General features: G+C 44.1%; 1 protein-coding gene and 1 long non-coding RNA gene across 4 annotated transcripts in view; one reads left to right on the forward strand and one right to left on the reverse strand.

Annotated features, from left to right (window-relative positions):
* The window catches only part of Ptprb (protein tyrosine phosphatase receptor type B), a 118,781-nt gene that overhangs the window by 74,363 nt on the left and 18,074 nt on the right, over positions 1-26,344 (forward strand). For both annotated transcript variants that reach the window (XM_038314945.1, XM_038314946.1), the window contains 16 exons: positions 1,058-1,321; positions 2,995-3,258; positions 4,686-4,967; positions 6,261-6,539; positions 7,067-7,216; positions 9,982-10,225; positions 14,627-14,733; positions 17,790-17,889; positions 18,892-18,975; positions 19,100-19,117; positions 19,230-19,311; positions 19,851-19,941; positions 20,709-20,785; positions 22,687-22,821; positions 24,609-24,731; positions 25,153-25,316. In XM_038314945.1, coding sequence (XP_038170873.1) covers positions 1,058-1,321; positions 2,995-3,258; positions 4,686-4,967; positions 6,261-6,539; positions 7,067-7,216; positions 9,982-10,225; positions 14,627-14,733; positions 17,790-17,889; positions 18,892-18,975; positions 19,100-19,117; positions 19,230-19,311; positions 19,851-19,941; positions 20,709-20,785; positions 22,687-22,821; positions 24,609-24,731; positions 25,153-25,316 — 2,464 coding nt within the window. The remainder of the gene's footprint in view (positions 1-1,057; positions 1,322-2,994; positions 3,259-4,685; positions 4,968-6,260; positions 6,540-7,066; positions 7,217-9,981; positions 10,226-14,626; positions 14,734-17,789; positions 17,890-18,891; positions 18,976-19,099; positions 19,118-19,229; positions 19,312-19,850; positions 19,942-20,708; positions 20,786-22,686; positions 22,822-24,608; positions 24,732-25,152; positions 25,317-26,344) is intronic.
* Positions 17,346-26,168, reverse strand: LOC119803560. Of its 2 annotated transcripts, XR_005283672.1 has the most exons (4): positions 25,014-26,168; positions 23,809-23,989; positions 17,785-17,871; positions 17,346-17,485 (listed from the first exon to the last, which is right to left on the reverse strand). It is a non-coding gene; the product is annotated as an uncharacterized LOC119803560 (long non-coding RNA). The 2 variants fall into 2 exon arrangements; XR_005283673.1 differs by lacking the exons at positions 23,809-23,989; positions 25,014-26,168 and adding an exon at positions 19,346-20,025.

The raw sequence follows: 26,344 nt of genomic DNA on the forward strand, positions 1-26,344 counted from the left end.
CCACAAAAGGGGTCGAGATCTACAACAAGACAGATATCTAGTCCCATTACTTCATATGGCATAATACCAGAAGTCTTACTTAGACCTACTTAGCAAGAGAAAGAAAGGAAAAGCAAAACCACGCAAGCAGGATGAAAGTTGTTAAATTATCACTATTTGTGAATATATGATTTTATCTATTAACAAAGCCCTGTAGAGTCCACAGAAGACAGAACTGATAAACTATTCGGTAAAATTGCAGGATGCAAAGTCAGCATACAAAAACAAAAATCAAAACGTTTTAGTGTATCATAGCAAAACTCCTAGGAAGGAAATAAAGAACAGAATGCTATTCATAATAGTTACAAAGAAAACAAAGTACTTAGAATTTGCCTAAGAGAGTGAACGGCCTCTACAATGACAATTACAAATCTCTGGTAAAAGAAATGGAAAAGGAAACAGGAACACAAAATTGGAAAGAGCTCCCACACTAGTGGATTATAAGGAAGAACATGACTGAAATATCCATCCACGTAACATGACTTACAGCTTCAGTTCAGCGCCCATCAAAATACCAATGATATGTATGTCTCATAGAACTAGAAAAACATTCTAAAATTACTACAGAACCACAACAGACAGGAAACTAGCTTAAAAAAATTCTTGAGTGGAAAAAACAAAGCTAAAAGTATAATACTATCTGATTTTAAAATACACTATAAAGCTATAGTGAGTATAGCCTGTTGTCCTGTGTCGCAGAGACCCTGCTGCAAGACCAGCCCCCTCACTCTCTCTAGCAGTTCTTAGATGGGGTAAATGTTTGGGTAGGCCAACTCAGAGCTTGTCTGGAGCACAAACCTATCAAAATCAGAAACAGAAATGTCAGCTGGAAAGGGCTGTCAACAAGACCTCTCAGGGAAGCCCATACTGGGAGGCTGCTGTTTGCATCTGTTGGAAGTCAGCATCTTAACTCAGAGCTGATGTGTTTGGGTTGAATGTGTCCACCAAGGGGTTGATCCCGGACTGGGTCAGAGACATGCCAAAATGCTGACTCATTCTTGTCCCTTGGCTCTTGCAGTCCCAGCAGCTGTCACCAATCTGAAGATCACGGAGAACTCCACTAGACACCTGTCCTTCAGCTGGACGGCCTCGGAGGGTGAGCTCAGCTGGTACAACATCTTTCTGTACAACCCAGACAAAACTCTTCAGGAAAGAGCTCAGGTTGACCCGCTGGTCCAGAGCTTCTCTTTCCAGAACTTGTTGCAAGGCCGAATGTACAAATTGGTGATTGTTACTCACAGTGGGGAGCTGTCCAATGAGTCCTTCATATTTGGCAGAACAGGTAAGATCCGAGCAGTAATAGATTGGAGGGAGGTGTCACGGTATTTCATGGTATCCACTGGCTCAGCCTTGATTTGTTCTTCCTTCCCTATTCTGTCCTGAGTGGAACTTTATCTGAATATATGACCTTGAACCTTTTGACCCTCACTCAGACTAGGCACGAGTTGTGTCTACTTAGTCTACTGGCTTCTGTTGCTTTGCCTTTGTTTATTTATCGCATGGAGTTTGGGGAAAATGAACCGACTTCCTCTACTTGCCAGTAAACCATTGAGAAGAGGGTTGTAATTCCTCCTGCTTCTAGTCAAGCTATGCCCTGCAAGTCTCTGCAAGGAATAGATGGAAGGCAGAGTAGGTCCACAGAAGGTCAGCTACAAGTCACACACACACACACACACACACACACACACACACACAGTGACCACAGTGTATTGGAAATATAGCCCTAGCTAAAATGAACAAGACAAGGAAAATGGGAGACAAAAATCTCTCTGGGCTAGAAATAAGTTAAATCTCATTCAACATCAACGTCTTTCTAATTTGACACCTCTTCTTCAGGGTCACTTCTTTGAGGTGCCAGACACATGACTGACTCCTAGAAAATGGCAATGATCAAGAAAGATTGGCTTCTGGCCTTAGATAGCCCCATGTTAGAGGAGAGAAAAGGGTCAGGACAGCAGATTTTAAAGGGAGATGACATTGAAAAATTCCGTGCAGTGAGCATGTGCAGACCCTGGCTTAGTAGGACAGGACACTACTTGAAACAGAGGGACTTCAGCTGAGATCTGAAGGTGACAGAAGAAGTGTGAAGGTGGTCCCCTAAGGACAGTCAACAGAAATGTCCTCTTTGTCCACCAATAGGACTAAAAGAGAGCTGTGATCAGCTCAGACCACAAATAGGGTTGCCTAGATGTTAGCATTGTTATCAGTATGCTTGGTAGGGGTGGGGAGGGGACCTGAACCATTAATACACAGATAACAGAAGATGTACATATGCATAGTAGTGCCTGACTCAATCCCAACACTCGGGAGGCACAGAGGGAGCATTGTAGGTGTGAGCGTTTGAGCTACATAATAAAATTCCACATTAGAGGGGGAAAGGGACTCTCCAACGAATCATCTTTATCCAAAGAATTAAAAAAAAAATCTATGGAGTAGGTAGCATTGAAACTTCTTTATATATTTGTAGAAAAGACTCTGACGACTTCTTTTCCTAAACTGAGGTTGTACCCATACAGATTTTGACAAGGAATAGAATGACAGACTGAGAACCTGAAGGCAAATGGAACAGTATAGAAACACAGAGGGTGGTTATGGGTAGTAGATGCCAGAGAGGTGGGTCAGACTAGGAGAACCTGACACCATTATTCTGGGTCATGTGGAAGGTAACTGGCACATTGCTGCCTGATATTAATCAGGTCCTCAATATTTCCTTGGACCTGTTTATTGGGGTGCACGTAGACAGCATGAAGAGTTGCCAATTGCTTTGATTTGTTTTAACTGTACCCATAGCTACCCCACATGAGCCTTGCTGTGAGCAGGCTGACCCATCGGCAAGAGCTGAGTCCACAGTGCATTCGAGTGAACCGTGGGCCCAGCCCAGATTCTCACCTGTGGATCAGCACGGTTTCACACCACGGTCTCATTCTCGGGGTGACTTTTTTTTTCTCCTTTCAGTCCCAGCTGCCGTGAACCATCTCAAAGCATCCAATCGGAACATGACAGATAGCCTTTGGTTCAGCTGGAGTCCAGCCTCGGGGGACTTTGACTTCTACGAGTTGATTCTCTACAATCCCAATGGCACAAAGAAAGAGAACTGGAAAGACAAGGGCCTGACAGAGTGGCGCTTTCAAGGTCTCGTGCCTGGAAGGAAATACACCCTGTATGTGGTGACCCACAGTGGGGACCTCAGCAATAAAGTCACAGGGGAGGGCAGGACAGGTAAGAAGCCCAGTCAAGTACTGGTGAGGAGTGACTTCTAGAGATGTATTTCAACTATGATTTTAATGATAAGATGGCTGGGGGTGGGGGGGAGTCGAGTACTTGATGCTTAAGGAAGAGTAGTAAGTTTAAACTCGAGAACCCAAGTACAGTAGAGTAAATGGAAGCATATCTGTAATACTGTGCCCTCCTAAGGCAAGGTGGGGGTGAGGACATGGGAAGCTTGCGAGCCAGACACGGGGCAGACAACAAATACACCCTCCCTCAGCCGAGTACAAGGACTAACGCTCAATGTTGACCATCACACATGAACTATGGGGTGTATGCATGCTTTCTCTCTCTCTCTCTCTCTCTCTCTCTCTCTCTCTCTCTCTCTCTCACACACACACACACACACACTCTTTCTCTGTCTCTCTCTCTTTCTCCCTCACGGGCATACATGTATGTCTGTACGTAATGGATGCACACACACACACACACACACACACACACAATGATAAAATAAAACCCATCCATCTCTGCTTTGTGTGAAAAGTACTAGCCTCAGCTTCCATATCTGAAAAACAAGGATAATGATAGAGATCACCACTGTGTCACTGTTATCTAGTCTCTCCTTCATGCTGCTGTGCCTTGGGCATATACAGATAATATCTGTGTCCCACCTAGGAGTCTGTCTTAGCTAGGGTTTCTGTTGATGTGAAGAGAGACCATGACCATGGCAACACTTATAAAAAAAATATATTTAAATGGGGTAGCATGCTTACAGTTCAGAAGTTCAGCCCATTATCGTCATGGTGTAACATGGCAGCGTGCAGGCAGACATGGTGCTGGAGAAGTAGCTAAGAGTTGTACATCTTGCCGGCAACAGGAAGGGGTCTCAGTGTAACACCAAGGGAAGCTTGAGCAAAAGAGACCTCAAAACGCATCCCCCCCCCCCCCCCCCCCGTGACATACTTCCTCCAGCAAGGCCACACCTACCCCAACAAAGCCACACCTCCTAATAGTGCCACTTCCTTTGGGGGCTATTTCCTTGCAAACCACCACATAATCAGTCTACATGATATCTAAAATCAGACACAATTGTCTCTGAATTTCAGCCCTTTGCTTTCAAATCTGATGGAATACTTTCCCGCACACCTAACCCATTTGGGATACATTCACGTTCTGTGACATCCTGGTAAGGAAACTATGGTTATGAATATTTAAAAAAAAAGACATATGTAATACTATATATATATATATATAGAGAGAGAGAGAGAGAGAGAGTACCTTATACAAGGTAGCTACTATAAAGTTTCTACATCTATTATTATCATGTTATCTCTTTATATGTTAAAGTAGATCTGATGTCACTCAATGCTCTGAATCTATATGCTACGTCATGAATTTGATTATGTGATTTTTTTTTCATTTTATTTTATGTATAGCCCCAAGTCCCCCCAGCCTTTTGTCATTTGCTGATGTTACAAACACTTCCTTGGCCATCACCTGGACGGGGCCCCCAGACTGGACAGACTACAATGACTTTGAGCTGCAGTGGCTCCCCAGAGATGCACTCACTGTCCTCAACCCCTACAGCAACAGGAAATCAGAAGGACGCATTGTGTATGGGCTTCACCCAGGGAGATCCTATCAATTCAGTGTCAAGACGGTCAGTGGGGATTCCTGGAAAACATACAGCAAACCAATTTCTGGATCTGTGAGGACAAGTATGGCTTGTTTTGCTTCTCTTGGCTTTCAGATGGGGGGAGAGGATCATCTTACTCCAGTGGGGTTTGGGCTGAATCCATAGTCTCGTTTGAGATGGTTGGACTTGGATTCAGAGCGTGAGCATGCGTATTATCTCCTGTTCAGGAGAAAATAGAATGATAGAGTCCTTCTAGGTTTCTGTAGGCAAGACTGGAGGAAGGCGACAGAAGTCAGTACATGGAGGATCGTGTCTCCCTACAGTTATTTCCTAGCCTCCTTTAGCAGAGGCCACATTTATTAAGGACTCTGCCAGCCAGTATGCTAGGTGACTGTACATGTTTCCACCATGAAATCATTATAATAACTCTATGAAGTAGAGATCCTTATTTTCCTCATGGACAGGTGGGCGGTAGAGGTGGAAAAGTCACTTGTTCAAAAGTGTTGATAAGTAGACTTTGCATTCAGACTTGGAGCTTCCCTTTTAACCCCTAAACTACCCTGCCCCACCTTCTGTTCGACCAGTTTCGGAGTGCTCACATGCGTTTGTTTTCTCCAACCATAGCAACGATTTTCTAAAGAGACAGTTCCATTCCTTTTCCTGGGGTTTTTATTGTTGTACTGTTTTTGTTTGGGTTTGCAGTATGCAAGAGAGAACCCTTGGCCTTACTTGGGCCAGGCAAGTGCTACATCCCAACTGGCATTTCTAGCTATTTCTTTTGCCTTTGTATTTATTTGTCTATTTTTGTGTGTGTTTTCATGAGTATGCATGTGTGTGCATGCCACAGCACACACAGATGTGGAGGTCAGAGGATAACTTGTGGAAGTCAGTTGTCTTCTTATAACATGTAGGTTCCAGGGATTGAACACACGCCATCAGGTTTTGCGGCAAGTACCTTTACCCACTGAGCATCTCACTGGCCCCATTTTGACTTTAAATTTTTTCTGTTTGTTTGTTCATTAGTTTGTTTGTTTTGTTGTTTTTCAATACAGGGTTCCTCTGTGTAGCTCTGGCTGTCCTGGAACTCACTCTGTAATCTAGGCTAGCCTCAAACTCAGAAATTCATCTTCCTCTGCCTCCCGATTGCTGGGATTAAAAGCGTATGACACCATCGCCTGGCTTAAACATTTTTTTCAAAGTGCAATCCAGTAGCCAGAAATTTTCCTTGATCCTTAAAAATATTTTCCCCCAAAAGCAATTCAATAAATTATGGGAACTATTTGTGTACATCTCAGAGACAGTTCCTTCCAAAGGTGCTCGAGGAAGTGATTCTCCCACACTCCTGAATTGTGTCTTTCCCCCTTTGCCCCTACAGAGCCAGACAAGATACAAAACCTGCATTGTCGTCCCCAGAACTCGACGGCCATCGCCTGTTCTTGGGTACCACCTGACTCCGACTTCGATGGTTATAACGTTGAGTGCCGAAAGATGGATACCCAAGAGATTGAGTTTTCCCGGAAACTGGAGAAAGAAAAATCTCTGCTCAACATCATGATGCTAGTGCCTCACAAGAGGTACTTAGTTTCCATCAAGGTCCAGTCAGCCGGTGTGACCAGTGAGGTGGTGGAAGACAGCACCATCACGATGATAGACCGTAAGTGTCCCCCAAAGGTCTGCGTGGGACCTCCTGTCACCCAGGGTAGAGGGCTATGCCCCTCTCTTGGTCATTTCCATCCCTCTCATTCTACTGCATGCTGTCCCCGTATGCACAAGCTAGGAGAAGGGAAGCAAATGGCTCCAGGAAAACAGAGACCTTTCTCTGAGTAAAGTTATCCACTAGCAAACAAGTCAACAGTAAAGCACCCGAATGAGTTGGAATTGAAGTGCATCACCTTGCCCGGTCTAGTTAGTCTATAACTAGTGGGGCTTTTAAACGATTTCCACCGGAGGAAACCCTGCCGAAGAGCCGCCTCTTTCATTATACTTAATGTGGCGCTGCTAATTGTTTCCTCTGCCTGCTTCTGTTCAGCAGAGGAGGAGTGTCTGCTCATGGAGGGCTGTAATCACACACCCTCTAGCGCACAAAGGCTGGGGTGACTGAGACCTTCACCCCCTGACCTATTCAGAGGGAGAAAGCAGCCTCATGACCCTGCTTGGCTCCTTCCCCACCTCTTGTTCCAGGCCCTCCTCCGCCACCCCCGCATATTCGTGTGAATGAGAAGGAAGTGCTGATCAGCAAAACCTCCATCAACTTCACTGTCAACTGCAGCTGGTTCAGCGACACCAACGGAGCCGTGAAATACTTCGCAGTGGTGGTGAGAGAGGCTGACGGTAAGTCGTGATGAATTAATGAACCGAAGACACAGAATTGCCTCCTTAGAGGTCACGCGAGGGCTCCTTCAGTGACAAAGTTCGGAGAGTGTAGAGAATTAAAATTTTAATACTCATTTCTCTCTCTGCTGGATCCAGGGAAAGACAAGTAAAGCTGATAGGAGGTCCTTTGGCAACAAATCCTGTTACCTTTAGGCATACTGATTAAACGAGAGGAGAATAAGAAAAATAACAATAACAATAAACAATTGGCTTGAAAAGAGTTGCCCACACTTACAAGCTAGGCACTCAAGAAGCTGAGACAGGAGGACTACTATGACTTCAAAAGCATCCTATACTATGTAGCAAGAGCTATCTCAAAAAAAAAGTAAAGATCATTTTCAGAGCCATTATTATTTCCCAAGCACTGTTGCAAACACATGAACAAACCCTGGGCTACCTATCAATCTTGTTGGCTCCAATTTTTTTAAAATTCTGCCATTATGTAGCAGTATATCTCAACTCTTTATCTCTCTCTGTCTCAAATACCTCTGACAGCCACCTACTCCCAAACTGTGCATCAACTCACAAAGATGCCCAAAAGCTTGCAAGAGAGAAAAGATGTTCATTTGAATTATCACCTCCTTTACTGAATTTTGTTTGCTTGATCTTACTGTTGCCTGTTTCCAGTGACCGGACTTTTTCTTCTTCTTTTTAATGTAGCCCACTCCTGTCTTTCCTTTGCTTCATAGTCCAAGTTAACTTTAGACTCATGAGTCACCTGCCTCAGTTTCCCCACTGCTTGGATCACAGACATATATCACCACACCCAACTTTTATTTTTTTACCAGTATTTCATTATCTTAGTTTTGTAGGACATGCAGGGACTGCCAGGTTTCCACAGGCAGGACACATGCTATACAGTAGCTGTCACACCATTATACACAACTGAGTTGTCACCTTTAGAGTTCACTGTGTCACGCTCTGTCACATTGCCTGTGGGGGAGCTGTATTGGGGGAGGGGTGCCTGTGTCCAAGTATTCATTTGCTGCTCAGGGCCTAAGGGTCAACTCTTTCAAATAGATCCCCGTGTGCACAGTGACTTCAGGCTATTTCACTTTCCTTAGCTTTCTCGAAATTATTTAAGGTGCTAGCCATGAATTTTCTTAATCATCTCTGACAACTTTTGAGCCGAGTGTGGGTAAAGAGGCATTTTTAAACAGCACAGATACCAGAACGATTTCTAGACTAAATGGTATTTTCGTGTCACTAGGTATTTGACAGTCTGTATGGTTTTGCATTCTATTTAGTTGTATGAAATTGGTTATGCATAATTAATTAGATAATTTCAAGGGTCACTGGTCCATGCCCAGTTTTCTCACACCCTGTAGTTGGAGACAAATGTGTGAGCCGTGAATAGTTTTTAATTAGGCAGCCATGAAGATAACGTGTTTCCACATCACGTGCATCTAGGGCAGTGACACAAAACTCACAACCATCAGGGAAGTCAGCCTTCGGCTCCACAGACAGGTAGGTTTCCAATACTGATGTCCACAGACTTGCACGATGGTCCCTTAGTACCCAAAGAGAAACAATCCATCTATAGACACTCATCCTAGAGCCAATATTTTTGTCATTTCAAATATTGCGATCAAAATAATATCCCCATTTCAGAAGCGGTAAATTAATGACAAAATAAGAAGCAAGGAGTCATCTGTCATCTGGGACTTAAGTACACTGGGGGCAGGGTTTCTCCTGGCTAAGGGGCTTGGCAGAAGGGATGTATAAAAGCAGAAACCCAGGGAGCCTTTAGAAAGCTAGCTTCAGGGTTTCAGCTGTGTCCTTGGGAAGAAGAAGAGAGAAGTAAAGGACCCCCAAGTCTCTGTCTGGCGCCTTTCTAGAATGTGTCCTGAGAATATATTACCAGGAGGACCTCAGTTCTTGGAATTAATCTCTCCTGGTCAATTCCTTCTCTACCCACAAATCTGAATCCCCAGGCACAGCATAAGTAAAATTCCAATAAGTCAGGGGAAAAAATTCTAAGATATTCTCCTGGTGAGTGGATCTTATTAAACAAAGTCCTAGGTGCTGTGATAAACCCACTTCTGGAAAGACATCAAAGACAGAATCCCATCTTCATAATATTTACCTTATTAAATATGCTTTTTCTTTTTTTCAAGCAACATCAAAACTAATTCACAGCATACAAACAGGCTGGGTTGGACAGCAGGCTGGGTAGACAAGAAGGGTATTCTGGGAAGTACTCAGAGTGAGCAGACAAATTTGAGCCAGGACCAAATTGTATTCAAGATTAGAGAGCAGTAAGACAACTCTAGATGTGCAGGTTGCCCTGGGGGACGTCTGCTCTGCCTTGGGACATGATTTCCTTATCTCTTCTTTGTCTCCCAGGTCATCGGAGTTTCAGCAACTACAGTGAGTTTGGCAAGGCAGAGAGATTACGGAGTGGCTTCACTCTCTTGAGTTGCCAGGCATTCTGAACTGTGGGACACGTTATTATTTGATGTAATTGACTGACTCGATGGCCTAGAAAATCGATTGTGTATTGCATAACTATAAAAATTATTTTTATGTATGTTAGAAACAATAGTTTCATAGCATCTTCTGAAACTGCCGAATCCTTATTATGGTATAACCGAAGATAGTGGATAAATATGTAGCTTTAGAAACAGCGCTCAGTGCATGCACGTGCGCGCGCGCGCACACACACACACACACACACACACACACACACACACTAGTTTTTAACTGTGGGTTTTCTCCTGCAGGCATGGATGAGCTGAAGCCAGAACAACAGCACCCTCTCCCTTCCTACCTGGAATACAGGCACAACGCCTCCATTAGAGTCTACCAGACCAATTACTTCGCCAGCAAGTGCGCCGAAAGCCCCGACAGCAGTTCCAAGAGCTTTACCATTAAGCTTGGAGCCGAGATGGACAGCCTTGGTGGTAAATGTGATCCCAGTCAGCAAAAGTTCTGTGATGGACCACTGAAACCACACACCGCCTACAGGTTAGATGCATTGCCATCATTTGCCTGGGAGACGTTTTACATTATGAGGTGCTCAGGCCTATGAACTCCTGTAGACGAATAGCCTACACTGCCAGAGTATTCTATATTATATTAGAGAGAGTTATTTATAAAAGCTGAGCTCCTGCATCTACTCTCGGGTAATGTGCAAAGAGGGCTTTTTTTTCAGCATTGTACAAAAGCTCCAGTGCATTGTGTGAAGGACTGGGGGGTTTTAATAGATCATTCTTTCTGCCGCAATTGCTTTAGCCTTTAATAATATAAGTAATATACGATGCTCGCCGTTGTGAAAATCTTCAGCGAGACTGAGTTTGGGGAGACCCAAACAATACGAAGCTCCATCAGACACTTGTAATGAGGCTGAAGCTATGCTTACTCTCTAAGGTGTGCAAACGTGAACGTGCTCTATGGTCCAGACAGGGCTCTTGGAGACAGTTCTGCCTAAATGAAAGCACCTGTTCCTCGCTCTGATGTGGTGCATGAGTAGAGCAACTGTTTGCTTTTGGTCCCCCAGAAAGCACAGCTGCAGCCAACAGAGCAAGCCTTCCTGCCCTAGGAATTTGTGGCATTCTTTTTCTTAATTGTGTTTCAAAAGCAAATAGAGTCACCCAGTCAGCATCCTCAAGGGAAAGGAAACCTAAGCTCCTGTCTTGGATGATAAGGCTACAGACATCCAAATTTATTATTTCCTCAGGGGATGGACCTTCTCTGTTGGGTGTTGTGGCAAGCCTGATAATCCAGGCAACGCCGGCAGCCAGTCAGGTTCCCTGTGAGCCAGTGTTTATTCTGGTTGGTCAGTGCCAAGCAAAGTCTTACTGACTCTTACATATTTTGAGTCTTGCTTCTGAGACCAAGTAGAATTTTTTTCTGTCCATTCCCAAAGACAATCATAGTGTATCATCACACCTAAGAGTATTCTTTGCTTCCCGCACCCCCGTCAACAAAGGCAAGAGGATGGTTTTCCTAAAACAAAGGCCCACTTTGGGCAAGAGCATCAGGTAAGCACCAGAATCTCACATAAGTTTGCTATTACCTCTCATGCAAGATAAGACCTCCAGAGTAAACAGGAACAAGTCCAGGGATCTATACTTCAAAAAACACATGGGTTTACATAAAGGAAATCAGTTATTAGACAGAGGAAGCAAGAAGCATAAATGGGATCAGAAACTGGGACCCTTCAGTCTCGGGAGGTGTCAGAGTCCTCAATTCCTTCGTTATCTGGGTTCAAAGAACCTGAGCAAAATTATCCTGGGAAACATTCCCCCATAGAAATGAAAGCCTTTCACTTAGGTGTGCTTGTTCATTGGCTTAGAGAGAAAGAGAGATGATGGGGTATAGAACCCCTCTCTGCCCAAAGACCTACAGTGTCTGCTTGGGTTCACAGACAGTACTAAACCTTATGATTTCAACCCTTTCCCATTTTAACTAATCATTTACAATGTTCTGGTGTGGCCCTTAACAATTACGGGACATGATACATCTCAGGTTCGTACTCATCAAAGATCTCTAACCTCAGCATAAGATCCTTTCCCTAATTAAATCAGCAACATTCACATTTCAAACTAGAGGACGTTTCTTTTTATTCTGTGTGAACTGCCAGCACTATTACTCTGCATTTGGGGAGTGTTATAAAGTAAAAGCTAAGGTTTTGTTAGCATAAGCACTGAGGTATTGTGACAATCTATCTGATAATAAGATGGCTCAAAAAGCTAGGCTTGGTGGAATAAGCCTTTAGCACTAGCATTTGTGACGTAGAGGCAGGAGGATCAAAAATTCAAGGATACCCTGGTGTCCTAGAGTTTTATTGCCCTGACCAAGGCAACTCTTAGAAAGGAAAACATTTAATTGGAGCTGTCTTATAGTTCAGAGGTTCAGTCCATTATCATCAAGGCAGGAAGCACGCATGCAGGCAGACATGATGCTGAGAGCTCTACATCTGGATCCTCAGGCAGCAGGAAGAGAGACTGACACTGGGCCTGGCTCGAGCATTTGAAACTTTAAGCCCATCCCCAGTGACACACTTCCTCCAACAAGACCACGCCTCCTAATAATGCTGCTTCCTATGAGCTCATGGGGGCTATTTTCATTCAAATCACCACACATGGGCTATACAACAAATCTGAACCCAAACTAGGTACATAAAACCCCGTCTCTAAAAAGACAAAAACAAAACTAAGCAAACAGATGGCTACCGAGTAACACTGCAGGGGTGGCGAGGCGCTAGGGAGATGGCTGTTGGTAAAGGCTTGTCAGGCAAGCAGGAGGATCTAAGGTTGATCCCCAGAACTGATATACAAAAGCTGGGTGAAATGGTTGTATGCTTGTGATCCCAGAACTGAAAATACGTCAATAAGAAATCTTTTCTAGCGTTCACTAGTAGACAGCCTAGCTGAATCTGCAAGCCTCAGACTAAAGATAAGCCCTATCTCAAGAACAACAAAAACTCACAAGGTAAATAGCTCCTGGGGTGGTCCTCTGGCCTCCACACAGGCCTGCACACATGGGCACGCACACCTGCACACACGTGGACCTGTACACACACATGTAGAAATGCTGAACGAAAGAGTGTTTCATTCTCTGGATGGAACAGAATGGAACAAAGTGAGATCTCACGGTGCCATTCAGAATGGCATACACTTTAAACCTTAGGAAAATGTTTACTTCTGCAACGTTCCATGTGACAGTTTTGGGCCACAATTGACTAGGTAACTGAAATGGCACCAGGGTGTAAGGGTAAGAGAGGAGAACAGTACAGCCTTTCACAGGAAGAGCAAATAAGAAACTATGCACGATCACGTCTGGACCAGGAGCACCCATCTCTCAGAACATGCTTGTCCTATCCACAGTGGTTACCAAGGCCCAGGGGAAGCCCCAGCATCCGTGCTCCAGCTCTATTGCTTTCTAGCTGTGTCACATTGTAGTAACAGCATCCTTGCCTTCCCCATCTGCACATTGCAGAGTTGTCCTGGAGAGTCACGGATGTGACAGATCAAAGCCCACCATGCCTCATTGGTGATTCCCATTCATTTACAGTCGCTTGTGACCTACCATTTGCCCCCTAACTTCTCACTCCATCAAGTTCCCTGTGGCTGGCTCCCCTATATCTCTGAATCTTTGAAATTTGTTTTTATGATCCTTCAGAATACTTTCCATTCTTCTCTGGCTCGCTTATAAAGCCCGTTCAATCTTCAGACAGTTTTATGCCATACCCAACAACCACAGATGGGTAGTAACATTCTCCCCTGGCTTCACTTAAAACCACCAAGTCCCATATACTTCTAATCCTGCAGTTCCCTGTGGCTTTTACCTCTCTTTGCTAGGCTTCAATCAAGGATTCAGTGTCACTGAGGAGTCAGACAGGCCATTGGTTAAAGAACGGTGCACCAAGTACTTGGCAAAAAAAAAAAAAAGTGCCCATCGAGTGTTTATGAACAGAGAAGATCTACCACATTCTTTTTTTAATATTTATTTATTTATTATGTATACAATATTCTGTCTGTGTGCATGTCTGCAGGCCAGAAGAGGGCACCAGACCTCTTTACAGATGGTTGTGAGCCACCATGTGGTTGCTGGGAATTGAACTCAGGACCTTTGGAAGAGCAGGCAATGCTCTTAACCACTGAGCCATCTCTCCAGCCCTACCACATTCTTACAGCTTCATCAATTTACAGCGTATATGTGTGCTTTCCAGAACAGCATATACATCTGTTTTCTAGAACTCAGCATGCTTGTCTGCACCTGCCCCCACATTTGGTCGATTCAGTCCTGTGGAGGGCAAGCTAGGCAAAGAATACTTGGTAATACTTGAAGGTATAGCTTCTCAAAGCACATGGAAGAATCATATATTAAATAGCCTCATGTAGTCAGAACTCTGCCTGTCTTAATGATAATAACCATAGTCGGTTCTTCTTCCTCCTCCTCCTCCTCCTCCTCCTCCTCCTCCTCCTCCTCCTCCTCCTCCTCCTCCTCCTCCTCCTCTTCCTTCTCTTCCTCCTCTTCTTCTCCTTCCGTTTCTGCTTCTTTTCTTAAGAATTCCATGTTCTTTGCTTATCAATGGTATTCATTATCATCAGACACATTGTATCTATAAACATGCTGTCTGACTTTCTCCATGGGATTGAAGCTTTCAGGGTGGTAAGAGTTTTGCTTTAATCCTCTTATGATCCCTGGCTCCTAGAAAATGACCTACACACCACAGGGGCTCAATAAGTATTTGATGACCAAATCAGTGAATGATTTCATGAATCCACGTCTGTCTGGCTCCATAGTTCATCTCACCCGCACACAGAGCAACCACCTATGGACCCTGTTTCCTCTTGAACTCAGTTTTCAGCCCATCCTGCTCCACTCAGTCACTGGTTAAATAAATTTGTTTTCTTTCAGAATCAGCATCCGGGCCTTTACACAGCTATTTGATGAGGACTTGAAAGAATTCACCAAGCCCCTCTATTCAGATACATTTTTCTCGTTGCCTATCACCACCGAGTCAGGTAAGGCTCCTCTCTGCAGTTTCCACGCTTGCCTTCCCCGGTTACCAAGTCATCTATAAGAGCCTTTAGTGGGGAGGATGGTGACTTGCCTGATGGTGGCTGGGTATTTATTTTCCCTTGGATTTTAATCTCCACGTGACCATGGATTGACGTGGATCAGAGGGATCACACCAGACTGGAGGGAGATAAATCTTTTTTAAAAAAATATTTTTTATGATTTATTTAGCTTTATTTTATGTGCATTGGTTTGAAGATGTCAGATCCTTTGCAACTGGATCTTCAGACAGTTGTGAGCTGCCATGTGGGTGCTGGGAATTGAACCCAGATCCTCTGGAAGAGCAGTCAGTACTCTTGCTCAGTCAGTATGCTCTTGCTGACTGCATACATGACTGGCGGTCTTCTGTGGGACTTCTTGCGGACCTTAACACAAATATGCATATGGAACTGGTTCTCTGTAGCCACAGGTTCAATACTGTTGTATCCCAGGAAAAAAAAATCAAAAAACAAATATGTTTGTGCTAATTAGAAAGAAACTTTCTTTTCATGCCATTGTTCTTTAATATAGTCTACCACCAGCTGACACTGCATGCACATTGTATGGGTATTGTCAGTTAATCCAGAGGTGTCCTACATCAAACAGAGGGTATGAGGGTTTATATGCAAATAATACACCACCATTTAGGCATGGGCCATGGACGCAATTGCCTGTAAACACCGGGGGCAAGTGTGCATGTAAAAAAAGTGGGGAAGAAAAACACTAAGTATTAATTATTAATTATGATATCCAAAAATAGAGGTTAAAGGTGATTTTTGTTTTCCTTCTGTTTGTTGTTTTCTTATACATTAGTTAAAGTCTGTGTAGCACAATTAATAAAAATTGTCCCAGAGATTGAAATTGGGGTTCAACCTGAAGGTCAGTAAAGCAAAACAGCCAGCCACTGACTCTTACCTCTACCTCAGTCCAAAATAACGATCCTGCCTCCAGGAATCGCAGAACGAGACTGTGTATGTGTGAGCTGTCTCCTCCAGTTTCATAATCCTCTCTAGTTCTGGGATTAAGGGTGTGTACCACTACCGCCAGGTTTCTATTGCAAACTAGTATGGCTGCTGGGATTAAAGGTGTGTGTCACCACTGCCTGGTCTGTAAGGCTGGTGGATGTTGCTGTTTTACTCTCTGAACTTCAAGGCAAGCTTTATTTATTAAAATACAAATGAAATATTACTGCACTCTTGGGCCGGTGAAATGGCTCAGTAGGTAAAGTCACTTGCCTCCAAGCCCGACTGCCTGAGTTTGATCGCCCAGAACCCACATAGTATGGAAAGGAGAGAACCAACTCTTGCAAGTTGTCCTCTGACCTCCACATTCACACCATGACACACGCATGCACACACACATAAATAAATAAATGTAATTACAATTGTTTATTTCAAAAAAATTTAAAAAGAATGTTAACTTACAGGTCAGTGTGTCATTGCTCACCTGTAGTTCAGAGGTACAGTTCTTGCCTAGTGTATGGGAGGACCCCCCAAGTCCAATCCCCAGCAAAATAACAATAATAACTTTATAAATTAAAATGTAAATTTGAAAGGCTTCGCATAAATGTTTGGAGGAAACCTGTGTAGCAAGTTTGGGGGACAACATGGGTGGCCATGGTGAGTGACACTTGCCAGTCACCCCTTTGGAGCTGGTTTTGCATTCTACAGAGTACATACAGCTTCTGCAGTTATTGTCACCTGCATTTTAAATGTGCGACCCTGAGGTACCAAGAGGTTAAGTAACTTGCTCAGCCAGTTTCAGCTGGTATTCAGGCATATCCCATCTAAGCCTGCGGTCTCAGCGCTGCCCTGTCTCTGATTTTCTCCACTGTCGTGAAAATTGCATGACTCCCGCGGTCTTGTTCTTTGACTCCTTCACCTCCCATGTCTGTTGTGCTGCAGGCTCAGACTGTTGGTCTGGGCACGCTGTGTTGGTCTCTCCCGCTGTGCGATAAAGGATGGTCCAACCTCACAGACCTTCCTCTCTGTTTCTGGCAAATATGAGGATAACCTCCTTCATCCTGGGCCAAAAAAGGATCAGAAGCCAGCTAAGAGGATTTGGATGTGCCTGGCTGAAATTTACTGTTGAGTAGAGACTTTGCCAACACGATTCTTTCCGATTTGAACTATTATGATGCAACAGAAAATTTATGTAGTCCAATAAAAGAAAACGCTCAGCAAACATTCAAAGCAGAACCATAAATGCATTAAGAGGAAAATGTCTGTGTTGGTTAGATGAGTAATGTAAGTCAATAGAGAACAAACAGATCTAATGTTGAAGAGTGGAGCTCCCCAAATGGGCTCCTCCACAAAACTAAACAGGAAAAGCAAAATAGGAAGACTTTCCAAAGGAAAAACAAACCAATGATTCATAGCAATGAACACTTTCAAGTAAAGATGTATGAACTAAAGGGTCTACTGTGTGACTCACTGGGCCACATGACAGCTTCCACAAGAAAATCATCATCTTCATCTTCCTCCTCCTCTTCCTTTTCTTCTTCTTCTTCCTTTTCCTCCTTCTCTTCCTCCTCCTCCTCTTCTTCTTTCTTCTCTTCTTCCTCTTTCTCCTCCTCCTCCTCCTCCTCCTCCTCTTCTTCTTCTTGTTTGGTTGGTTGGTTTGGTTTTTGATGGTCTTTTTTTAGGCTTTGTTTTATCTTAAGAGGGGAGGTTGCAAGGGCAGAGGGAGGAGGCAAGGGGATGGGGAGATAAGTGGGATCTGGATGCAAGATGAGAAATCCACAAAGAATTAATTAATGCAAAAAAGTTAAAGAGAATATATACATCATCCGCTCCCAGGGTTGATGAACTTTTACTCTGGAACCAACCTGCCTATAGCAGGATGTAGGCAGCAGCTCTTTCACCTCAGCCTACTCATGGCTTTGGGGTCGTCAATACCTCACTGTGGGCCTCTTGAATGGCACGAATGGCAATGTTACTTGGGAAGACAGCTTTCATAGCTGCCAGATTGGTGCCTTTCCACTAATCCTCTCTCCTTTTATTTGTCGTTTCCCTTACCGCAGAGCCCTTGTTTGGAGTTATTGAAGGTGTGAGCGCTGGCCTGTTTCTAATTGGCATGCTGGTGGCCCTCGTCGCCTTCTTCATCTGCAGACAGAAAACTAAGTAAGTGTGAAGAAGCCCTTAGTGATCAGGCTCGCAAACATAGAGAGACTGCTAAAAGAAAAATGCCCTTTAGTCTGAAAGGGCAAACTAGTTTCATTTCTTCAGGTTAAATCTCCGTAGTTTCCTTAGTAAGAACAAGAGTCAAACTGAATCCGAGACTCATGCCTCTCCGGGTTTCCTATAAACCATTGATACACCAGGCCCTCATCAATGATGAGACGCCATCAGTGGATCTATTTAAATATGGAACAGAATTTTTTTGCACAGGCAAAACAGTTGGGGTACATAACCTCATGAAGACAGACTTTTCCAAACTGCCTGCATGCTTTTCTGAAATGCCCTAGAAAGTACGGCTGGCATGAACATCGTGGGATTTACCAGCTATCCTACTTTCAGGAAGACCTAAGATGAATACTTTCCCGAACGGGGTCCTTTTCTGTCACTGATTTTTTTTGTTTTTTAAACCTGTGTTCTCCCTTACAACCATATCTGGCATCTGAAGTTTTCTGGCTTAGTGGACTTTCTTTTTTTTTAATATTTATTTATTTATTATGTATACAATATTCTGTCTGTGTGTATGCCTGCAGGCCAGAAGAGGGCACCAGACCCCATTCCAGATGGTTGTGAGGCACCATGTGGTTACTGGGAATTGAACTCAGGACCTTTGGAAGAGCAGGCAATGCTCTTAACCTCTGAGCCATCTCTCCAGCCCTTAGTGGACTTTCTTAAGGAAAGTTTTAGTGAGTGCGGCAAATGCTTATGACCAAACATCAGGAGACATCTTTCCATTATTCTGGAGATGTGTTTCTGAGTGGGCAAGGTGATGTTATATTGTTCCCATCTCCTCTTCCTCCCCCAAAAAGATGTCAGCTGAGTGCAGACTTCCATGGAATCTGAAAGTTTCACATTTGCACAAGTGTGCACAGCCTTACCATAAACGGGGGACATTATACGAGCCAAGTAACGTAATTAGAATAAAGAAATCTGTGTCCTATGTTTCAGCCATGGCGGAGAAAGACCATCTGCCCGCCTGAGCATACACAGGGATGGGCCTTTGTCTGTCCACTTGAACCTGGGCCAGAAAGGGTAAGTGCCAAAGCTTCCTTTGCCAGGTTTACTGGAAAAAAAAAAAAAAAAAAAAAAAAAAAAAAAAAAAGGTATTCTGTGAGATTAGCTAACAAGGCCCCTCTTTCTTTTTTGTCTCTCACAGCAACCGGAAAACCTCTTGGTAAGAGAAAACGTATTCATTAATTCACTTTGAAACACAACTCAACCTGGTGAGAGCATTTTCCCGTTCCTTCAGTAACTTTCTTCTCCTCTTGTTTTGTTTTGAATTACAGCCCCATAAAGATAAATCAGTTCGAAGGGCATTTCATGAAACTGCAGGCTGACTCCAACTACCTTCTGTCCAAGGAATATGAGGTACCGTGCAGACCCGGGGAACCTCTGCACCCACCTGTAGCATTCCCTCTTCAGTGTGACTGAAGTCACAGCTGGGATGCCTCCGGTCTCAGGAGAGCACTCCAGTGTCTGAGCCGGGCCCCTTGGACAGAGTTCCTCCGGTTCTCGGAGACCGGTTTGAGTCGGAAACGCACCGCAGACTCAGTGCTTTCTGATCAATGGGAAAGAGCGAACACATTTCAATGTGATGCTGTCCATTACTCAGCGTGTCTGGGGGGGAAAAGGTAGTTTGGAAAAGAGTACTGGGGCTTTAGATATCAGTTTTGCTACATGCGTGTCCTGGAGCGTGGTATTTATCGCTTCTAAGCCGCATCTGTAAGATAGTATTAAGCGCACCTCTCGTGTAGGGTTGTGAAAAGGACCGGATCCCATGCATCCGGAATGCCAGTGTTCCGTAAACTGTAACTCGGGTACACTTCTTTATGTGTCTTAGGGGTCATATGAGTTGCCTTATTTTATTTTATAATCTCCACTTGCAAACTTTTTTCTAAACCTAACAGGACTTAAAAGACGTGGGTCGAAACCAGTCATGTGACATTGCTCTCTTGCCTGAGAATAGAGGGAAAAATCGATACAACAACATATTGCCCTGTAAGTTTTGTGTTGGAACTTAGTGGTGCTATTACATAAAAACCATGTGCGTGTGTGCTCATGCGTGCGTACGTGCGTGCGTGCGTGCGTGCGTGTGTATGTGTGTGTGTGTGTGTGTGCGCGCGTGCGCGCAGATTAGCTAGATATGCATACTCTCAGGCTCTAAAGACTTTAATAACGAATGTTCCCAGTGTTCAGGTGCTTCTCTCACAAGGGTAATGGCCATTTTAAACTCTGGTTCTGAGTGGCCCAGTTGGCATTTCTCTTTGCTGTTCTTACTCTTTCTCCTTGGAGGCTCAGAACATGACCAAAGTTAAGAGCAGGGCTCTGACTGACACACTTGGGTTCACCTCACAATCTTTAGTCAGCTATTCATTCATTTATTTATTTATTTATTAAAAATTAGCCAACGATTTTTAAGAAGAGCAGCCTACCCTATCAGGTAGAGCCATCAAAGGCGGTTTTCCTGCTAGTGTTCATTCCAGAAGTGAAAGAGAGCTGGCCGCTGCATGGAGCAAGGGTGGTAATGTTGAAAAGGAAACCGTAGATGGGGCTTCCCGTTGTTTCCTGCATCCTTTGTTTATGTGTTACCTACGTCACATGCCCCGAGTCAGTTACCATGTCAGAGCCCCAACTGTTAAGCAGAGATAGCAACACTTCTCTTCGGGCTGCTGTGGGGAACAGAGGTCAGGCAGTCTAATACCACATTGCCCACCTGGGAATATCATCCGAGGTAGCAGCAAATCATTCAATCAATCTCCTTGCAGATGATACCTCAAGGGTGAAGTTGTCCAACGTAGACGATGACCCGTGCTCCGACTACATCAATGCCAGTTATATCCCCGTAAGTGAACTCCCAGCTCATCGTGCCCAGGATGAAGCCGATAATGGCTACGCAGGACATGCCACGCCTTCTAAGACGCCCTACTGTTCTCCCTAGAAACCAGTTGCGAGATTTAAAAGACCATGTCCACTTGCCATAAAAGACAGGTCGCGATCTCTGTTTTTCACAACGGCCAACCAAGGTCAGGTGCAGTTCTCACAGACCCAGGATGCAGGTTCAAAGATTCTCTCCTTTCTGTGGCCCTGAGATAAGGAAGATTAGAGTTGCTCGAGAAAGATGGCCCCCATGGGTAAGGCAACCATGCCGAAAGGGACAATCTCTTGCTACTTGGACTTTTGCAAGACACACATAATACACACTTCAAAGTTGTGCTAACTTCTGGGATCTGATACCGACTTACCTCTTGCCTACCTCCCACATACACCCCCCCCCCCAGATAAATGGCTTTAAAGGAAAAAAAAATACACCTAGATCTGATCTGAATTCCACATCTGTCCCTGGCTGGCTCCGTGACACAGCTAGTTCTGTCACCTCACTGAGCCCCTAATTCCTTTTCCAAAAAAGTGGGAAAAATACCTCGTTATTGTCTATACATTCAGTAAGTGCTAACCAATTGGGTGATAACTATAATCCAAACACTGAGATATATAAAGGGATTACGTCTCCAAGAGAACTGTCAGATAGTTGAGACCTTGAAGAATCACAGGGCAGTGTCATGCTTACCACGCCAGAGCAGCGCCTCCTACATGAACGACCATCAACACCACTCATACTCCAACACCATCCATTCTATCTGGTGGAGAGAGGTAGAGCTGCTACTTTGCACTTCTAACGACCCCTGTGTGATCCCATCCCCACTAGCCTGAGGACCGCACTGAGTAGCAAGAGATTAGGAGGTACCACAGAACATGGGGGAGGAGAATGCCAGCCGATAGAGAGGAAGATGAAAGATGACTTCAGTCAGACAGGCAAGGTGCTAAGGATAAATAAAGATTAGCCAGGCTGAGAAGCAGTGTGTGGGTGGCTGGGTTGTGGATGGCAGAGCCAATATAATATAGAGAGCTTGAGCAAAGGCGACGAGCTTCCACTAAGACTTAGAACTAATTCTGGAGTGCTAAAGGGAAGAAGGAATTAGTGGAAATATCCATGTCACTATGGAGAATTAAGTCAGAGCCGTGAACATCCAGACCCACTGCGCATCATCTGGGAGAAGCTCAGGGCTCATTTTCCATCAAGTATTCTTTCCAAACTATTGTAATGTCAATTATCCAAAAAGAGTAAAACCAGTTCTTTGAACAGTTCACACACACATGCACACACACACACAAAAAAAACCCCACTAAATACACACACAAAGGCACACACACACACACACATAGGTACATATAGACACAGAAACATTAACCACATACACAGACACACATAAAGGCACACACAGACACATACACACAGGTACACACACACAAAGGCATACATGGACATACACATGGGTATGCTTAGACACACACACAGGCACACATAAAGGCACACACAGATACATACACGCAGGTACACACACACAAAGGCATACATGGACATACACATGGGTATGCTTAGACACACACACACAGGCACACAGGGACGCACAAACAAAAGTAAAATAGTGTTCTCTATTGGGGCTGGAATTCTCCATTCACCTTGACAGCAGACCCAGCCGATTAAGGAGACCGTGGCTGTAAACAATGGCCCAATGCTCTCTCCTTTGTCCTTCCCACTCCTAGGCCTTGACACTTGTACTGATATACGGTATTCTCCAGGGCCTGGCAGAGCTCTCCAAACCTTCTGATCTGCAAGCTCGCTCTTTGTTTACAGTTCTGAAGAGCCCATTGTTTCTGACTCTCCTCATTGTAAACTCATCGCAGGGTAACAACTTCAGAAGGGAATATATCGCCACTCAGGGACCGCTTCCTGGCACCAAGGATGACTTCTGGAAAATGGCGTGGGAGCAAAACGTTCACAATATCGTCATGGTGACCCAGTGTGTTGAGAAAGGCCGAGTGAGTAGACCGTTTTCCCTCTGTTTTTGTTTTGCTTTGCCCTCTGCTGTTGTTCTGATGGAATTCTATCCTCCTTCCCCATCCAAAGTTCCACTCACAAACCCAAGAAGACACCCTGGGAGAACGCTGTTAGGGAATTAAGCCACTTGATGATAAAACAATCTGGATCCTTTTTTAAACTCTTGGTCAGACATTTCATTCAAACTCTGAAGCCTGCGAGAGTCAGAAGTAAACATGAGTGGGAAGAATGCCTGACCCCATGTTTGCTCTGTCCTTCAGAGTATGGGTAGGGGAGCAACCCTACCAAAGACGAGGAGCCTCCCAGGAGAGAAATATTTTAGGCTTTACTGGCAGACATGAAGTAAATTATCTATCTGAACTATTATTAAAATCTTTTATATTTATAATCCCCATTTATAATCTTTTATATTATATGGCTACTTTTAGGATTAAAAGACTAAATGTAAAGAGCTTAATATGTGTATGCCAGATTTCCAGACTGTCTTCCATCATCCTGTCTAGACTGGGACCTATGTCTTTCTCCACAAGACTAACCTTACTAGAAGATATTTATATAAATATTGATGAAATGGCTAGAATACTTATTCATGTAAACATATTACATATCCATGTAAACAGAAATTCAATATACATATGTAGCTATATCTGCCTAACTCACCATAAAATAAAATAAGTTATGTTCATTGTTTTGATACCCAAGTCTATATACAGAAATACAAATATATACTGATAGCCAATGAATATGTATCTTATAAAATATATCAATTTTGATTAATCTGTTCTGTTGTACAAAGGGCTGCTTGTTAGTTTTCAGCTGCCTGGCTATCCTAGACCCAAAATAATCACACAGAAACTGTATTAATTAAATCACTGTTTGGCCCATTAGCTCTAGTTTTATTGGCTAACTCTTATATTAATTTAACCCATTTCTATTAATCTGTATATCGCCATGTGGCTGTGGCTTACCTGGTAAAGTTTCCAGCATCTGTCCCCAGCAGCTCCATGGCTTCTCTCTTGACTCTGCCTTTTTTCTCCCAGCATTCAGTTTAGTTTTCTCTCCTACCTAAATTCTGGCCTATCAACAGGCCTAGGCAGTTTCTTTATTCACCAATGGTATTCACAGCATATAGGGGGAAATCCCACATCACTGTTCCACAAAACAGAATATAAAAACAAGTCCTCAGATTCTTCTTTTTCGTCTCATTGTGCACATAAATACAAGTTCAGCTGCAAGTTCTAACTTCTCAAAGATCTCTGGCATGGAACCCAGGTAAGGAAAGTGATAAAAATTTGAACAGCACAGGACCATAAAACAATTCCTTCCTAGCCTTGGTTAGGTCTTTCTTCTGACAGAACATTTTTTCCCTTCTATTTGAAGTTCTTGGGGAAGGAATCCCGGGCCTTGTGAGTTAGGGCCCCAAGTGCAAAAAGAAGAGATTTTACGTTGTTTATATTGGTCGGTGGGACCCGGACACTGAGGAAACAATTGAGAAAAGAAACAAAAATAAACCCTTAAGCTGTCCCAAAGGTGAATGAATCTAAAGGTGGGGATGGTTCGTGCTTTGCGGGTGGGGAGGCAGTTTCTTGCGAACCCTTGGAAGAACATCCCGACTTCATCACTGGTCATGAGCAGATTAATAGAAAGTAAACGATCAAGTTGTTTTAGCAGCTGGCCCTGGATCCCTAACTCAGGGATTTGAGGGAGAGTGCAGATGGCCTCGCTATCATGCTTTCAGACTTATTTTTCCCTGTCTGTTCTCTTCTAGGTGAAGTGTGACCATTACTGGCCAGCAGACCAGGACTCTCTCTACTATGGGGATCTCATCTTGCAGATGGTCTCAGAATCCGTGCTACCTGAGTGGACCATCAGGGAATTTAAGATTTGCAGTGTATGTTAGTTTGCTTGACTTCATTTTAAAACCCAACTTAGAAGGCAGGTACTGTGGTTATTATATATTTGGAATCCCAGCATTTGGGAGGTGGAGGCAAGAAGAAGTTCAAGGTTATCGTCAAATACATGGATAGCTTGGAGCAAGCCTGGGCTACAAGAGACCCTATCTCAGGAAAAAAGAATAGGAGGAAAGGAGAAAGGAAGGAAGGGAAGGAGAGAAGGAGGGAGGAGGGAGGCAGGAAGGGAAAAGGGGTGGAATAAAAGAAACAACCCAACTTACATAGCAGAGACTCTGAATCCTGCTTTTCCTGACTCGTAGACTGTAGTTTCAGACCAGGGAAACTCACGTGGGCACAGTTGTCAGAGTCTTTGTGTTCCCCTCAGCCGTCCCTCTCATCGTCTGCTCTCCACTCCTGCAGGAGGAACAGCTGGATGCACACAGACTCATCCGTCACTTTCACTACACAGTATGGCCAGACCATGGAGTCCCAGAGACCACCCAGTCCCTGATTCAGTTTGTGAGAACGGTCAGAGACTACATCAACAGAAGCCCAGGGGCAGGGCCCACAGTAGTGCACTGCAGGTAGGAGTAATGGGAGAGGTGGCGGCCGGGGGGGGGATGTCAGTAAGAGTCCACAGCAATGTGAAGGGCGCATGACCATGGGGGATCTCCAAGCCAGCCAGGCTGCCTCCCCCCAGCGAGTGCTTCATGTTCTCCTCCTCTTCTAACCTCATTCTTCTTCACAGCTTCTCCCTTTCCATTTTCCTCACCTCCCACTTTGTTCTCCCCCTCGCTCTCTTCTCGTTCTTTTTCCTACTGCATGAGCTATAGGATCCTTAAGTGACTTCCACACCCTCCGTCATGGTCCTGGCTCACCTTCAGCCCAACGTCTGGCTCATTTCCTCTCTCGTTCTAGCCCGGAAGTCAACTCGACAAGCTTATTCTTTTGCTTTGCTTGCTTCCAATTTTTTAAATTAATTTTTTAGATTATCGTGCATACCAATAGGTTTCATGATCCTATTTTCATACATATATGTCCTTATACTTTATTTTTGTATGTTCTCTTTCCCCACAGTCTTCCCCATATATCCTGCTTTCCTCTGATGGGTTCCCCTCTTACCTGTCTGCTTTCATGTCATTGCCTTCTCCCTTCTGGAGATGACTGTCTCCCCTCTCATGGCCCTCATTCTAGTTTCATACACACACACACACACACACACACACACACACTGTATTAGTTACTTTCCCATTGCTTTGATGAAAACACCATGAACAAGGCACCTTACTGGAGAAAGAGTTTCTTTGGGATTATAGTTGCAGAGGTTTCACGTCCATTCTGGCAGAAACAATATGGCAGCCAGCAGTAGCATGGCGATTGGAGGGCCCAGCTGAGAGCTTACATGTTGAACTGGAAGCAATAAGCAGAGAGCAAACAGGAAGTGGGCATGACTATAGATACTCAAAGCCTGCCCACAGTGACATACTTTTGCCAGTAAAGCCACACCTTCTAAACCTACCCAAAGGGCACCACTAACTGAGACCCAATGTTCAAATGCCCGAAAACTGTGGGAGTATTTCTCATTCAAAGCACCTCATGTAATTTTTCATCT

Source organism: Arvicola amphibius, chromosome 17 (genome assembly GCF_903992535.2).
Source record: "Arvicola amphibius chromosome 17, mArvAmp1.2, whole genome shotgun sequence".
In the NCBI taxonomy this organism is placed as follows: domain Eukaryota; kingdom Metazoa; phylum Chordata; class Mammalia; order Rodentia; family Cricetidae; genus Arvicola; species Arvicola amphibius.